The 15,916-nt window shown below is 42.3% G+C and overlaps 1 protein-coding gene across 4 annotated transcripts in view; it reads right to left on the bottom strand.

Moving 5' to 3' along the window:
* Positions 1-15,916, bottom strand: part of CFAP70 (cilia and flagella associated protein 70) — a 109,972-nt gene that overhangs the window by 30,711 nt on the left and 63,345 nt on the right. For all 4 annotated transcript variants that reach the window (XM_025395615.1, XM_025395616.1, XM_025395617.1 and 1 more), the window contains 3 exons: positions 14,970-15,103; positions 14,729-14,844; positions 14,312-14,533 (listed from right to left, as the gene is read on the bottom strand). In XM_025395615.1, coding sequence (XP_025251400.1) covers positions 14,312-14,533; positions 14,729-14,844; positions 14,970-15,103 — 472 coding nt within the window. The remainder of the gene's footprint in view (positions 1-14,311; positions 14,534-14,728; positions 14,845-14,969; positions 15,104-15,916) is intronic.

The following is a 15,916-nucleotide window of genomic DNA, read 5'->3' as shown; positions in this document are numbered from 1 at the left end:
TGTGACTTCATCTTTCATTAGAGGAATATTTAGTAATGTATTGATCATTTCTAAGTGTTGAGAAATTTTCCTGTTATCTTTCCTTTTTTTTTTTTTTTTGAGACAGAGTCTTGCTCTGTTGCCCAGGCTGTAGTGCAGTGGCCCAGTCTCAGCTCACTGCAACCTCCGCCTCCGCTGTCCAAGCGATTCTCCTGTTTCAGCCTCCCAAGTAGCTCAGATTATAGGTGTGCACCACCACACCCAGCTAATTTTTGTGTTTTTAGTAGAGACAGGGTTTTGCCATGTTGGCCAGGCTGGTCTCAAAACTACTGACTTCAAGTGATTTGTCAGCCTCGGCTTCCCAAAGTGCTGGGATTATGGGAGTGAGCCAAGAGCCACCACACCTGGCCAGATTTTCCTGTTATCTTTCTATTAATATGACATAGGGGTGAGACACACCCAAATGTAAGTATGAATTTGTCTGCATCTCCCTTGGCTCTGATAGTTTTTGCTTCATTATCTTGCAAAGCTGTGTTGTTTAGTGTAAACACACTTAGAACTGGTATATGTCTCCTTGGTGAATTAACCCTGTTATTGTTATTTAATGTTTCTCTTTGTCTCAACTTATTTTCTTTGCTCTGGAGTCTTCTTTGTCTAATATTAACATAGCTACTCCAGCTTACTCTTATTGGTTCATAAGCTCTTATTGTTTATCCTTTTATGCTTAATTCATCTATATCACTGTGTTTGAGGATTTTTGGGGACAGGGTCTCACTATGTTTTCCAGGGTGGTCTCAAACTCCTGGCCTCAAGCGATCCTCCCATCTCAGCCTCCCAAAGCACTGGGATTACAAGCATAAGCCACTACACTCAGCCTATATCATTATATTTGAAATGAGGTTCCTGTACACAACATATAGTTGAGGTTTTTAAAATTGCTATTTAAAGCCAGTCTCTGTCTTTTAATTTGTATGTTTAGACAATTTCCATTGAATGTAATTATGTTAGTTTCCTATTGCTGCTGTAACAAATTACTACAAACTTAGTGGCTTAAAACAACACAAACATATTATCTTATAGTTCTCAAGGCCAGAAGTCTGAAATCAGTTTCACTGGATTAAGGTCAAGATTTGGCAGGGCTAGCTCCTTCTGGAGGCTCTAAGGGAGAATTTATTTCCTTGTCTTTTCAGCTTGTAGAGGCTACCTATATATCTTGGTTTGTAGCCCCTTTCCTCCAACTTCAAAGCCAGAAGCATAGCATCTTCAAATATCTTTTCTCTGGCCCTCTGATTCCGTTATCACATTGTCTTTTTTTTGTCTGTGACTTCTCTCACATCTCTCATATAAGGACCCTTGTGATTACATTGGACCTACCCAGACAATCCAAGATAATCTCCCCGTTTCAAGATTCTTGACCACATTTGCAAAGTCTCTTTTGCTATATAAGGTAACATTCCCCGGTCCCAGGGATTAGGACATGAACATCCCTGGTCCCAGGGATTAGGACAGCCATTGTTCAGCCTACCATAGTATTTATCTATATTAGGGTTTAAGTTTGCCATTTTATTATTTGTTTTCTATTTGTTCTCTCTGCTTTTTATTCTACTATTTTCCTTTTTCTGCCTTCTGTGAATTATGTGAACATTTTTTAGTATCCCATTTTGACTTATCTATAGTGTATTAGAGTATATCTGTCAGGCCTCTGAGCCCAAGCTAATCCATCATATCCCCAGTGACCTGCACTATACATCCAGATGGCCTGAAGCAACTGAAGATCCACAGAAGTGAAAATAGCCTTAACTGATAACATTCCACCATTGTGATTTGTTTCTGCTCCACCCTAACTGATCAATGTACTTTGTAATCTCCCCTACCCTTAAGAGGGTTCTTTATAATTCTCCCCACCCTTGAGAATGTACTTTGTACGATCCACCCCCTGCCCCCAAAACCTATAAGAACCAATGATAAGCCCACTACCCTTTGCTGACTCCTTTTTCGGACTCAGCCCGCTTGCACCCAGGTGAAATAAACAGCCATGTTGCTCATACAAAGCCTGTTTGGTGATCTCTTCACACGGACGTGTGAAACATTTGGTGCCGAAGACCCAGGTCAGCCGGACTCCTTCAGGAGACCAGTCTGCTGTCCTCATCACTCCGTGAAGAGATCCACCTACGACCTCAGGTCCTCAGACCAACTAGCCCAAGGAACATCTCACCAATTTTAAATCGGGTAAGCGGCCTCTTTTTACTCTTCTCCAACCTCTGTCACTATCCCTCAACCTCTTTCTCCTTTCAATCTTGGTGCCACCCTTCAATCTCTCTCTCCTGTTAATTTCAATTCGTTTCATTTTCTGGTAGAGACAAAGGAGACATGTTTTATCCGTGGACCCAAAACTCCGGCGCTGGTCACGAACTCGGGAAGGCAGCCTTCCCTTGGTGTTAAATCATTGCGGGACGCCTCTCTGATTATTCACCCATGTTCCATTGGTGTCTGATCTCCACGGGGACGCCTGCCTTGATCATTCACCCACGTTCCGTTGGTGGCAAGTGAATTGCGGGGACGCCTGCTTTGGCTGCTCACCCACCTTGCAGCCCAGGGCTGCTCCCCACCCCCTTCTCCGCGTCTGTACCCTTCCCTTAAAACTTGCGTCCTTCACTATGGGCAACCTTCCACCCTCCATTCCTCCTTCTTCTCCCTTACCCTGTGTTCTTGAGAACTTAAAACCTCTTCAACTCTCGCCTGACCTAAAATCTAACCATCTTATTTTCTTCTGCAATACCGCTTGGCCCCAGCACAAACTCGACAGTTGTTCCAAGTGGCCAGAGAATGGCACTTTGAATTTGTCTATACCAAATTATTTTGCCTATCCACCCTGTGGTGCCCAACCCATGTACTCTTTTGTCCTCAATACCTTCCTCCACAACTCACTACTCCATTCTTGATCTTAAAGATGCTTTTTTCACTATTCCCCTGCACCCCTCGTCCCAGCCTCTCTTTGCTTTCACTTGGAGACTGACCCTTACACCCATCAGGCTCAGCAAATTACCTGGGCTGTACTGCTGCAAGGCTTCATGGACAGCCCCCATTACTTCAGTCAAGCCCAAATTTCTTCCTCATCCATTACCTAGCTTGACATAATTCTTCATGAAAACACACATGCTCTCCCTGCTGACTGTGTCCGGTGCATCTCCCAAACCCGAACCCCTTCTACGAAACAACAGGATTTAAATCTTAATTACCATACAATGTCGATCAGACCTAGGAGGAGCTCCCTTCAGGACAGGATGATAGATGGTTCCTCCCAGGTGATTGAGAAAAAACCCCAATGGGTATTTAGTAATTGATATGGAGACTCCTGTGGAAGCAGAGTTAAAAAATTGCCTAATAATTGGTCTTCTCAAATGTGCGAGCTGTTTGCACTCAGCCAAGCCTTAAAGCACTTATAGAATCAAAAGACTATCTTAATCCTGACTCAAAAGGTTAGCTACACCCTCTCTGAAATGAATTTGCATAAGAACTGTTGTTTATAGGAATGCATCTTGATGGGGCAGTTGGTTTGTTATGAAATACTCAGGAGCCCAGTTCAGCTCTAGGAGTCACCCTGAGTGCACAGGCAATATTGGACATGCTGGTAAGGGACCACCAGAATCCAGCAGCCCAGACCCCTTTCTTTGTGGTCAAGGCGGGAAAACAGGTGCAGGATGGCTACATCGGGAAGCGTAACTAATCCGATAAGCAGAGGTCCATGGGTGGTTACGCACCCTGGAAAGGAACTCACCCCTGAGTGCAATGGCAATGTTGGGCACGCTGGTAAAGGACCACTAGAATCCAGCAGCCTGAACCCCTTTTTTTGTGGTTAAGAGAGGCGAGAAAACAGGTGCAGGACTGCTACATCGGTGAGCATAACTAATCCGATAACCAGAGGTCCCTGGGTGGTTATGCACCCTGGAAAGGAATAAGCATTAGGACCATAGAGGACGCTCTATGGCTAATGCTCATCGGAAAATGACTAGGGGTGCTGGCATCCCTATGTTCTTTTTTCAGATGGGAAATGTTCCCCCCAAGGCAAAAACGCCCCTAAGATGTATTCTGGAGAATTGGGACCAACTTGACCCTCAGATGCTAAGAAAGAAATGACTTATATTCTTCTGCAGTACCGCCTGGCCACAATATCCTCTTCAAGGGGGAGAAACCTGGCCACCTGAGGGAAGTATAAATTATAACACCATCTTACAGTTAGATCTCTTTTGTAGAAAAGAAGACACATGGAGTGAAGTGCCATATGTACAAACTTTCTTTTCATTAAGAGAAAATTCGCAATTATGTAAAAAGTGTGATTTATGCCCTACAGGAAGCCTGCAGAGTCTACCTCCCTTCCCCAGGGCCCCCCTGACTCCTTCCCCAACTAATAAGGACCCCTCTTCAACCCATTCGGTCAAAAAGGGGTAAATAATGAGGGGATAGACAAAGGGGTAAACAATGAACCAGAGTTCCAATATTCCCCGATTATGCCCCCTCCAAGCAGTGGGAGGAGGAGAATTCGGCCCAGCCAGAGTGCACGTACGGTTTTCTCTCTCAGACTTAAAACAAATTACAACAGACCTAGGTAAATACTCAGACAACCCTGATGGACTCCTTTCCTTCCTAGGCATGGTTAGGTACTTCCACCTTTGGATACCTAGTTTTACCATCCTGACTAAACCATTATGTAAACTCACAAAAGCAAACCTAGCTGACCCTATAGATCCTAAATCCTTTCCGCACTCTTCTTTCCGTTCCTTAAAAACAGCCCTAGAGGCTGCCCCAACACTAGCTCTCCCTAACTCATCCCAACCCCTTTTCATTACACATAGCCAAAGTGCAGGGCTGTGTGGTTGAAGTTCTTACACAAGAGCCAGGACCGTGCCCTGTCGCCTTTCTGTCCAAACAACTTGATCTTACTGTTTTAGCCTAGCCCGCATGTCTGCATGTGATGGCTGCTGCCACCCTAATACTTTAGAGGCCCTCAAAATCACAAACTATGCTCAACTCACTCTCTACAGTTCTCATAACTTCCTCACACCTGACACATACTTTCTGCTCCCCGGGTCCTTCAGCTATACTCAATCTTTGTTGAGTCTCCCACAATTACCATTGTTCCTGGCCCGGACTTCAATCCAGCCTCCCACATTATTCCTAATACCACACCTGACCTCCATGACTGTATCTCTCTGATCCACCTGGCATTGACTCCATTTCCCCATATTTCCTTCTTTCCTGTTCCTCACCTGATCACACTTGGTTTATTGATGGCAGTTCCACCAGGCCTAATCGCCACATACCAGCAAAGGCAGGCTATGCTATAATATCTTCCACATCTATCATTGAGGCTACTGCTCTATCCCCCTCCACTACCTCTCAACAAGCCGAACTCATTGCCTTAATTTGGGCCCCCACTCTTGTAAAAGGACTACACGTCAATGTTTATACTGACCCCATATCCTGCACCACCATGCTGTTTTATGGGCTGAAAGGTTTCCTCACTTCGCAAGGGTCCTCCATCATTAATGCCTCTTTAATAAAAACTCTTCTCCAGGCCTCTTTACTTCCAAAGGTCCATACACAGCAAGGGCCATCAAAAGGCATCAGATCCCATCTCTCAGGGAAACGCTTATGCTGATAAGGTAGCTAAAAAAGCAGCTAGCGTTCCAACTTCTATCCCTCATGGCAGTTTTTCTCCTTCTCATCCAGCCACTCCCACCCACTCCCCCGCTGAAACTTCCACCCATCTCTTCCCATACAAGGCAGATGGTTCTTGGGCCAAGGAAAATATCTCCTTCCATTCTATTCTGTCGTCATTTCATAACCTCTTCCATGTAGGTTACAAGCCGGTAGCCTGCCTCTTAGAACCTCTCATTTCCTTTCCATCGTGGAAATCTGTCCTCAAGGAAATCACTTCTCAGTGTTCCATCTGCTATTCTACTACTCCTCAGGGATTATTCAGGCCCCCTCCCTTCCCTACACATCAAGCTCAGGGATTTGCCCCTGCCCAGGACTGGCAAATTGGTTCTACTCACATGCCCAGAGTCAGGAAACTAAAATACTTGGTCTGGGTAGACACTTTCACTGGATAGGTAGAGGCCTTTCCCACAGGGTCTGAGAAGGCCATCGTGGTCATTTCTTCCCTTCTGTCAGACATAATTCCTTGGTTTGGCCTTCCCACCTCTATACGGTCCGATAACGGACTGGACTCTATCAGTCAAATCACCCAAGCAGTTTCTCAGGCTCTTGGTATTTAGCGGCCCCTGGTTTTACCTCAAACTGCCACCCTTAAGTCTCTCTTTAAGTGGATAGAAGATCTTCAGTAACAAAGTACACTCCAATACTTTCACCCTGATGAAGTCCTATTCTTTACTTTTTTTTTTTTTTTTTTTTTTTGAGATGCAGTCTCACTCTGTCACCCAGGCTAGAGTGCAATGGCCCAATCTTGGCTCGCTGCAAGCTCCACCTCCCAGGTTCACACCATTCTCCTGCCTCAGCCTCCTGAGTAGCTGGGACTACAGGCGCCCACCACCATGCCCAGCTAATTTTTTGTATTTTTAGTAGAGACGGGGTTTCACCGTGTTAGCCAGAATGGTCTTGATCTCCTGACCTCGTGATTCGCCCACCTCGGCCTCCCAGAGTGCTGGGATTACAGGCGTGAGCCACCGTGCCTGGCTATTCTTTATTTTTATACTTACCCTTATTCTCATTCCTGTTCTTATGCCACCATCTACCTCTCCCCAGCTGTCTCCACCACACTATCAATCTCAGTTACTCTCTCCTAGCCGTTTCTAATCCTTTAACAAACAATTGCTGGCTTTGCATTTCTCTTTCCTCCAAAATCATCGAGGCCTTGACTTACTTACTGCTAAAAAAAAGAGGACTCTGTATATTTTTAAATGAAGAGTGTTGTTTTTACCTAAATCAGTCTGGCCTGGTATATGACAACATTAAAAAAAAAAACAAAAAAAAAAACAAAACTCAAGGATAGAGCCCAAAAACTCGCCAACCAAGCAAATAATTACACTGAACCCCCTTTGACACTCTGTAATTAGATGTCCTGGGTACTCCCAATTCTTAGTCCTTTAATACCTGTTTTTCTCCTTATTCAGACCTTGTCTTTTGTTTAGTTTTTCAATTCATACAAAAACTGCATCCAGGCCATCACCAATAATTCTATATGACAAATGCTCCTTCTAACAACCCCACAATATCACTCCTTAACCTCAAAATCTTCAGTTGAATCTCTCCCACTGTAGGTACCCACGCCGCCCCAATCCCACTCGAAGCAGCCCTGAGAAACATCGCCCATTATCTCTCCATACCACCCCCAAAAATTTTCGCTGCCCCAACACTTTACCAGTATTTTGTTTTATTTTTCTTATTAATATAAGAAGACAGGAATGTCAGGCCTCTGAGCCCAAGCTAATCCATCATATCCCCAGTGACCTGCACGTATACATCCAGATGGCCTGAAGCAACTGAAGATCCACAGAAGTGAAAATAGCCTTAACTGATGACATTCCACCATTGTGATTTGTTTCTGCCCCACCCTAACTGATCAACGTACTTTGTAATCTCCCCTACTCGTAAAAGGGTTCTTTATAATTCTCCCCACCCTTGAGAATGTACTTTGTGAGATCCACCCCCTGCCCCAAAAACATTGCTCTTAACTTCACTGCCTAACCCAAAACCTATAAGAACCAATGATAAGCCCACCACCCTTTGCTGACTCCTTTTTCGGACTCAGTCCACTTGCACCCAGGTGAAACAAACAGCCATGTTGCTCACACAAAACCTGTTTGGTGATCTCCTCACACGGACACGTGAAACAATATCTAACTGTGGTTTGTTTTTTAGTGGTTCCTGTTAAGACAGAGCTGCAAACTATAGCCTACGGGCCATATCTGGCCTGCCACCTATATGTATAAAAAAAAGTTGTTTTAGGACACAATCACATCCATTTTTAAATGCATTGTCTATGACTGCTTTCACATTACAGTAGCAGAGTTGATTACTTATGACAGAGACCAGATGGCCCACTTTCAAATTACTGTTTTAAAAAATATTTTATACTTGCACCTTGTAAGAGAGTTTGCCACACCACTTCATGCTGCTTCCATTACTGCAAATAGAACATTAGTCTTATAAATGTGACTTCCACTGATAGAATGGAAACTAAATTACAAGAGGTAGGTAAATTAGATACATAAGAAACTGAGACAAATTAAATGGAACACATGTACATTGCTCCATTAGTGATATATGGAAGTAGAGAAATACAATATTGGGTTAAATGAAGGCAGGCAAGAGATTGGGCTATTTTGAATTACCAACAGAAGAATGTGTTGGGCTATGAGTCTAGATGAAGAAGATGGAGACTTACGGTTAAACAGGGTAGATAGGTTACATATATATATTTCCTTATTCTTATTTCGAAAATCTCACTAAAATGAGAATTTAAAATGTATAAAACTACAAAGATGAAGAAAACAGCAGAGGAAAAATCAACTACAAGAAATATCAAAAAACCTTTGAAGGACAGAAAAGTAGATGGGAAGGACTTCTGCTTCTGGCAATTATTGACTGGGTCATTCAGACCAATTTCCCACTGAGGGCAACCAGAAAAGGTGAACAAAATATATGTTTCAAAAACATGCTTGAATATACCAGAGAGCTAACCAGATAGACTCTCTAAGCTCAAATCTAGGAAATGCAGAAACCCAGGGTTTCAGCTCAACATTTGAAACTACACTTTTTTTTTTCTTTTTGAGATGGAGTCTCACTCTGTCGCTGAGGCTGGAATGCAGTGGCACTGTGTTGGCTCACTGCAACCTCCATCTCCTGGGTTCAAGCAATTCTCCTGCCTCAGACTCCCAAGTATCTGGGATTACAGGCGCCCACCACCATGCCTGGCTAGTTTTTATATTTTTAGTAGAGATGGGGTTTCCCCCAGTCTGGTATCGAACTCCTGACCTCAGGTGATTCACTCATCTCAGCCTCCGAAAGTGCTGGGATTACAGGCATGAGCCACTGCGCCCGGCCTGAAACTATATTTTCTTGCAGGGGTATACGAGTCTCAAGCGTGACACTGGGAGTCTGGCAGGCTCCACTTTACTTTTGATTGACTCTCAAGGATGTGTATGGCAGACACTGGTAGACAATGACCACCAAAAGGAATTTGAGTTGAGACACCAAAGAGCTACACTCTAAAGGATGAAACTGAAATAGGCCTTCACAGGAATTATAAGTCATCTTCAAATCCTCTTGATCCCTCAAACTGAATTAGTTTACCAACAAAGTGTCCTATATATGATTTAAAAATAACCAGACACACAAGGATACCTGACAATATGAACCAAAACAAATAAAAAGGAGACAAAATATAAGTAGTGCCACAGGAGGTGGTGACACAAACTTTACAGTTGCCAAGGCCAGCTTGGTCATGGAGACCCTAACCCAGCGGCACTAGACGAATTAAAGACACACACACACAGAGATATTGAGTATGGAGTGGGAAATTGGGGCTGACAGCCTTCAGAGCTGAGAGCCTTGAATAGAGTTTTACCCACATATATATTGACAGCAAGCCAGTGATAAGCATTGTTTCTATAGATTATGGATTCACTAAAAGTATGCCTTAGGGGAAACAAAGGCATGGGCTCTGGCTAGTTATCTGCAGCAGAAACATGTCCTTAAGGCACAGATCACTCATGCTATTGTTTGTGGTTTAAGAATGCCTTAAGTGGTTTTCCACCTTGGGTGGGCCAGGTGTTCCTTGCCCTCATTCTGGTAAACCCACAGCCTTCAGGGTGGGGCGTCATGGCCATCACAAACATTTTACAGTGCTGCAGAGATTTTGTTTATGGCCATTTTTGGGGCCAGTTTATGGCCAGATTTGGAGGCCTGTTCCCAACAATAGTCACTGTGATCAAGAAAATAAAGATCAGATTAAGAATTTAATCAGAACAGTAAACTATAATAAAAGTGATGAAATGGGAATTTCAGAGCCTATTGCTCCTACACTACAAATCTGTACAGGCTGTTACTGTACTGAATACTGGAGGCAACTATAATACAATGGTAAGTATTTGTGTATCTAAACATAGAAAAGGTACAGTAAAAATACAGTATTATAATATCACGGGACCACTGTCACACACGTGATTCATCATTGACTGAAACGTTATGTGGTACATGACTACATTTTTATGTGTATGAAAAAAAGATCCTTTGATTATGTAAGAAAATATTGTTAATCCTAGGTGATAGCCGGGCGCGGTGGCTCAAGCCTGTAATCCCAGCACTTTGGGAGGCCGAGACGGGCGGATCACGAGGTCAGGAGATCGAGACCATCCTGGCTAACACGGTGAAACCCCGTCTCTACTAAAAATACAAAAAACTAGCCGAGCGAGGTGGCGGGTGCCTGTAGTCCCAGCTACTCGGGAGGCTGAGGCAGGAGAATGGCGTGAACCCGGGAGGCGGAGCTTGCAGTGAGCCGAGATCGGGCCACTGCACTCCAGCCTGGGTGACAGAGCAAGACTCCGTCTCAAAAAAAAAAAAAAAAAAAAATCCTAGGTGATAGAGGCAAATATATTTTTTCTATTTTACTATTTATTAATGTGTATTGTAGAATAAACTTATTTTATGCATGCATGGCCTCAATATGTTTATTACTCATACTTTTCTTAGGAAGCTACTGGAGGATGTGCTCCACCAAAATGAGGAAGCAAAGTATGAAAGAGGAAGGCACAGAATCCAAGAAACGATGCATCTTGAAGTTAAAGGAGATTTTCAGAATCACAGCAAAGGAACGTCCCAGGAGAAGAGTTACCCATCAGGCCTAGAGGGTAAGCACTGAGAATTGAAGAAGGAAGATAGAAGGCTTTGGAGGAAGAAGTATCTCTAGGGGGGAAAAATGGACTGATGCATTTTAACGTATCTATCTATCTATCTATCTATCTATCTATCTATCTATCTATCTATCTATCTATTTTTCTGAGATGGAGTCTTGCTCTGTTACCCAGGCTGGAGTGTAGTGGTGCAATCTCAGCTCACTGTAACCTCCGCCTCCCAGGTTCAAGCGATTCTCCTGCCTCAGCAGGAGTTGCTGGGACTACAGGTGCTCGCCACTACACCTAGCTAATTTTTGTTTTTTTAGTAGAGATGGGTTTCGCCATATCGGCCAAGCTGGTCTTGAACCCCTGACCTCAGGTGATCCACCCGCCTCGGCCTCCCAAAGTGCTGGGATTATAGGTGTGAGACACCGTGCCCGGCCAAACATATCGAAAATATGGATGGGCACTTGACAATACTTTTGAAGCATGTGGGGAAGAAGGCAAAAGGAACACAGAACTCTAAGTTTTCTGAATAAATTAGGCAATTATTAGTTCTTGGAAAAATAAAGCTATAAAAGAACAAAAAAATACAGAAAGTGGCTCAGCAGAGAACAGTATGTTTATAGAAATAATAATATAAACATTGATATTGATGTGTCTTACCTGTCTAATATATCTCAGGTTCTGTCAATGCCATAGTCTTCTGGACCCTCAGGTACATGCTCTGTATCAGGCACTTTGGCAACTGCTTCTCTATGAGAGGCCCAGTCACAGTCCTGCTGATAAGGCTGACTGCCAGCACTTGGGTTCATGGAGGCCTACTACCTAGGAGCTACTTATTTCTTCACCAAAGAGAGCCAGGCCCTCCCCGACCCCTTGGTTGGACAGTTAGTTCAACCAGTCACATAATCTGAGTTCCTGGCTCTTCTCACCACTTCTGGATGGGACAAAATTCTATACTTTAGGGTATGGCATATGACTTCCCAAGCAGGTACCAAGAGGACCAGACTATAAAACTTAGAAGTATGGGTGCAATTAACTCCACAGTTGATTAATTTTGACCAACGGAAGAGAAGAGACAAAAGAACAGATTCTCCTTCCTTCTTCCCTCCCATATTATTCAGATTCATGGTTTCCCTGTATAGCCTGAATGCTTGGAGATGTCCCATAAGACTGAGCAAGTTTACCTGCAAAGCAACCAGTTGCATTCTTTGCAGTTTATCATAATGAAATGGCTAATGTAGACATAAGGTGTCACCTTATATTGGTTCATAGCCTTTGTTGCCTCTCATACCATTTTTTCTTCACTCTGCCTGTACTGAAATTAACTCTTCTAATTAAAGTATTAGCATTAAATTCTTGACTCAGGCTCTATTTTACCTTAAATTCAGGCTAATAGAATTGATTTTACAACAAAAAATTGATATGAGTACATAAAGATGATGAACATAAACTGAAAAAGAGTAACATTTCAAACTCAAAAAAATAAAGAGAAACATTTAAACTTTAGAAGCATAAATCAATGATTTAAAGAACATATATAGAGAAGAGTAACAAAACCAAAGCTGGTTCTTTGAAAAGATTATGTTAGGCCTTTGTCAAGACTTACCAAGAGAAAAAGGCAGAGGATGCAAATAAACAAAATGCAAGTTGAATGGGGTAAATAATTACTAACAAAATCCATATTAAAAATAACAAGAGGCTGGGTGTGGTGGCTCATGCCTATAATCCCAGCACTTAGGGAGGCCAAGGCAGGCAGATTGCCTGAGGTCAGGCATTTGAGGCCAGCCTGGTGAAACCCTGTCTCTACTAAAAACACAAAATGAGCCAGGTGTGGCAGCACATATCTGTAGTTCCAGCGACTTGGGAGGCTGAGGCAGGAGGATTGGTTGAACCTGGGAGGCAGAGGTTGCAGTGAGCCAAGATTGCACCACAGCACTCCAGCCTGGGTGACAAAGCAAGACTCCATCCCAAAAAAAAAAAAAAGACTTGTAGATGAATGTCCATAGTACTTTTATTTTAATAGTTCCCAACTAAAAACAACACAGATATCTATCAACAGGTGAATGGATGAACTAATTGTGGTATATCCATACAACGGAATACTACTTAGCAATAAAAAGGTATGAAGTATTGATATAAGCAACAACATGTTTAAATCTCAAAGTAATTATGCTTAGATAAAAAAGAGTACATACTGCGTGATTCTTTTTTTTTTTTTTTTTTTGAGACGGAGTCTCGCGCTGTGTCACCCAGGCTGGAGTGCAGTGGCACGATCTCGGCTCACTGCAAGCTCCGCCTCCCAGGTTCAGGCCATTCTCCTGCCTCAGCCTCCGAGTAGCTGGGACTACAGGCGCCCGCCACCACGCCCGGCTAGTTTTTTGTATTTTTAGTAGAGACGGGGTTTCACCATGTTAGCCAGGATGGTCTCGATCTCCTGACCTCGTGATCCGCCCGCCTCGGCCTCCCAAAGTGCTGGGATTACAGGCTTGAGCCACCGCGCCCGGCCGCGTGATTCTATTTAATTCTGGAAATTCTAGAAAATTCCAGGTGTTTTCTAGAATTCAAAAATTCTAGAAAATGCAAACTTATCTATGGTAATAGAAAGCACATCAGTAGTTGTTTGGAAATGGGAGCAGGAGAAAGAGATGCCCACAACTGGGCATGAGGAAAGTTTCAGGGACAATGAATATGTTCACTATGTTGATTGTGGTGATGTTTTCTTGATTGTGCACATATGTCAAAATTTATCAAATTGTACATATTAAATATGTGCAATTTTTGAAATGTCAGTTACACCTCAAACTGTTAAAAAACGTAGGCACACAAAATAATAATGCACACATGCAAGGAACACACAAACAAAAACACACAAACCACACATTAGAAAGGCTGATATCTTAAAGTGGAAGAAAAGAGAATCACAGAACAGTGGGGGAAAGGGAGTAGATAAATACATTTGAGAATCGTAAGAGAGGGACTTCATGTGGTAGAGAGAAAAGTGAGGGGGGGAAAATTAAATTTACTCTGTTAGAATGGTACTCCTTTTAAAGACAGTAAATTCTCTAAGATTAAAACAACTGAATCTCAATAGTAGAAGCTTCAGATCACTAATCATATGAATGAGGAAATATTTAGAAGTTAAGAGTTTTTCCTGGTATCCCTGAAATAACTTAAACTCCATGTATTCATTCATCTGACAAATATTTACGGAGTGCCTACCATGTGCCAGCTTCTGTTCTTAAGGCCAGTACTTTTCTTTTTATTTTTTAAATTTTGTTTTAGAGATGGGATCTTGGTCACTCAAGTTAGAGTGCAGTGGCATGATCACAGCTCACTGTAACCTTGAACTCCTGGGTTCAAGTGATCCTCCCATCTTAGCCTCCCAGGTTGCTAGGACTACAGGTGTGAGCCACCACACCTGGCAGTAATTTTTCTAATAGCCACTCATCACCTCTATTCCCTGGCCCTACCTGCTGGGGCTTCCACCTTGATTGCTGTTGCAGAACCATTTGTGATTCCCCAAGGGCCTAAACTAGATTCTCTCTTCCCTCTTTCCTCAATGTCTTCTACAACACCAGCGCTCTTTTGCTTTGTTACTTGTGCCTGAAGCATCTGTGCCTGAAGCTGTTTGGAGGCCTCATGAAATGCCATTTCCATTCGAATATCATTGTTTTGAATTTCATAGTACAAACCTGGGGAAAGAAAAATGTTGAAATAAATATGACTATTTCCCCGCTATCATATACTAAAGAATTGTATTTCACTTATTTTTTCCATATTTTACCAAAGTTTAAGAACTACATGATGAGCCACTGAAGAAGAGAAAGGAAAAAGGGAGAATCTTATAATGGGGAGAAAACACATTCAGATTACAGGAAAATATCTACCAAGTAAAGTCCAGGCTACAACATTAGTTGGTTCCAAGCAAGTAGCATCCTCAAAGAAAATTTCTGCTTGCTCATAGTTCTCCAACAGGACAGCCAGGACACCACACAGCAACAAGCTGAGAAAAGATCACCAACATGATTAACAACATGGTCCCATGTCACATTTATGGAACCAAGACAATTTCATGTAGAAACTTATCTGTTCCTTCCCACTGATTCCTCATCTCCTTTCCACCTATACCTGTGGATATGACTCTGGTTGAGGGAAAGGGCTTTCCGAAAACACTCTTGTGCTTTGATGTTGTCTTCAGTTAGGAGGCAGAAGGCACCATAGTCCAACCAGTGATCCAGATTCTGGGGCTCACGGACCAATCTCTATGCATCAGGAGAGCCAAGATTATTTGTGATACTATGTCCTATTTTTATGCATACAACATCACATGGTAAACATGATAAATACTGTAAGTTCTATGAAAGCAGAGGTTGTGACTTCTTTTTTGCTTATCACTGAATCTCAAACACCTAGTGCAATCGCTGTTCTGGCCTTTAGTAGGTGGTTGAAAAAAGTATTAATATAATTAAAAATTTGAATCATCAAGCTATTTATTCCTAGTGTCAGTATTCTGGTCACTTTAAACTCACCTTGGGAGCCTAAAGATTCATTGTATTGTATATCAACCATATATAATAATTTCTGCAGTAATCTTCAGATGGCAAATATAAGTTTATCTACAAATCTGAAAAATTCACTTCATGATGAGTGAAAACTATAAAAATTGCTTAAAGAAATTTAAAAAGACATAAATAAATGTAAAGACATTCCATGTTCATGGATTGGATGACTTAATATTGTTAAGATGCCAATCCTATCCAAAGCAAGCTGCAGATACAAGGCAATCCCTATAAAAATCCCAGTGAAATGCCTCAAAATTCTCAAAAAGTTAAACACAGAATTACTGTATGTCCCAGCAATTTCATTCGTAAGTATATAGCCAAAATAATTAAAAATAGGTACTCATACGAACGCTTATGTACAAATATTTTTGAGTTTTGAGAGTGCTTTATATTCTGGATACAAATCCTTTGTGATACATATGTTTTATAAATATTTTCTCCTAATCTGTACTTTTTCTTTTCTTTCTCTTATGACCTCCATAGAGCAAACATTTTCAACTTTGATGAAATTCC

The sequence above is a fragment of the Theropithecus gelada genome, chromosome 9 (genome assembly GCF_003255815.1).
Source record: "Theropithecus gelada isolate Dixy chromosome 9, Tgel_1.0, whole genome shotgun sequence".
Taxonomy (NCBI): domain Eukaryota; kingdom Metazoa; phylum Chordata; class Mammalia; order Primates; family Cercopithecidae; genus Theropithecus; species Theropithecus gelada.
The sequence above is the reverse complement of the archived record's forward strand: the minus strand, read 5'-3'. Positions and strand labels throughout refer to the sequence as shown.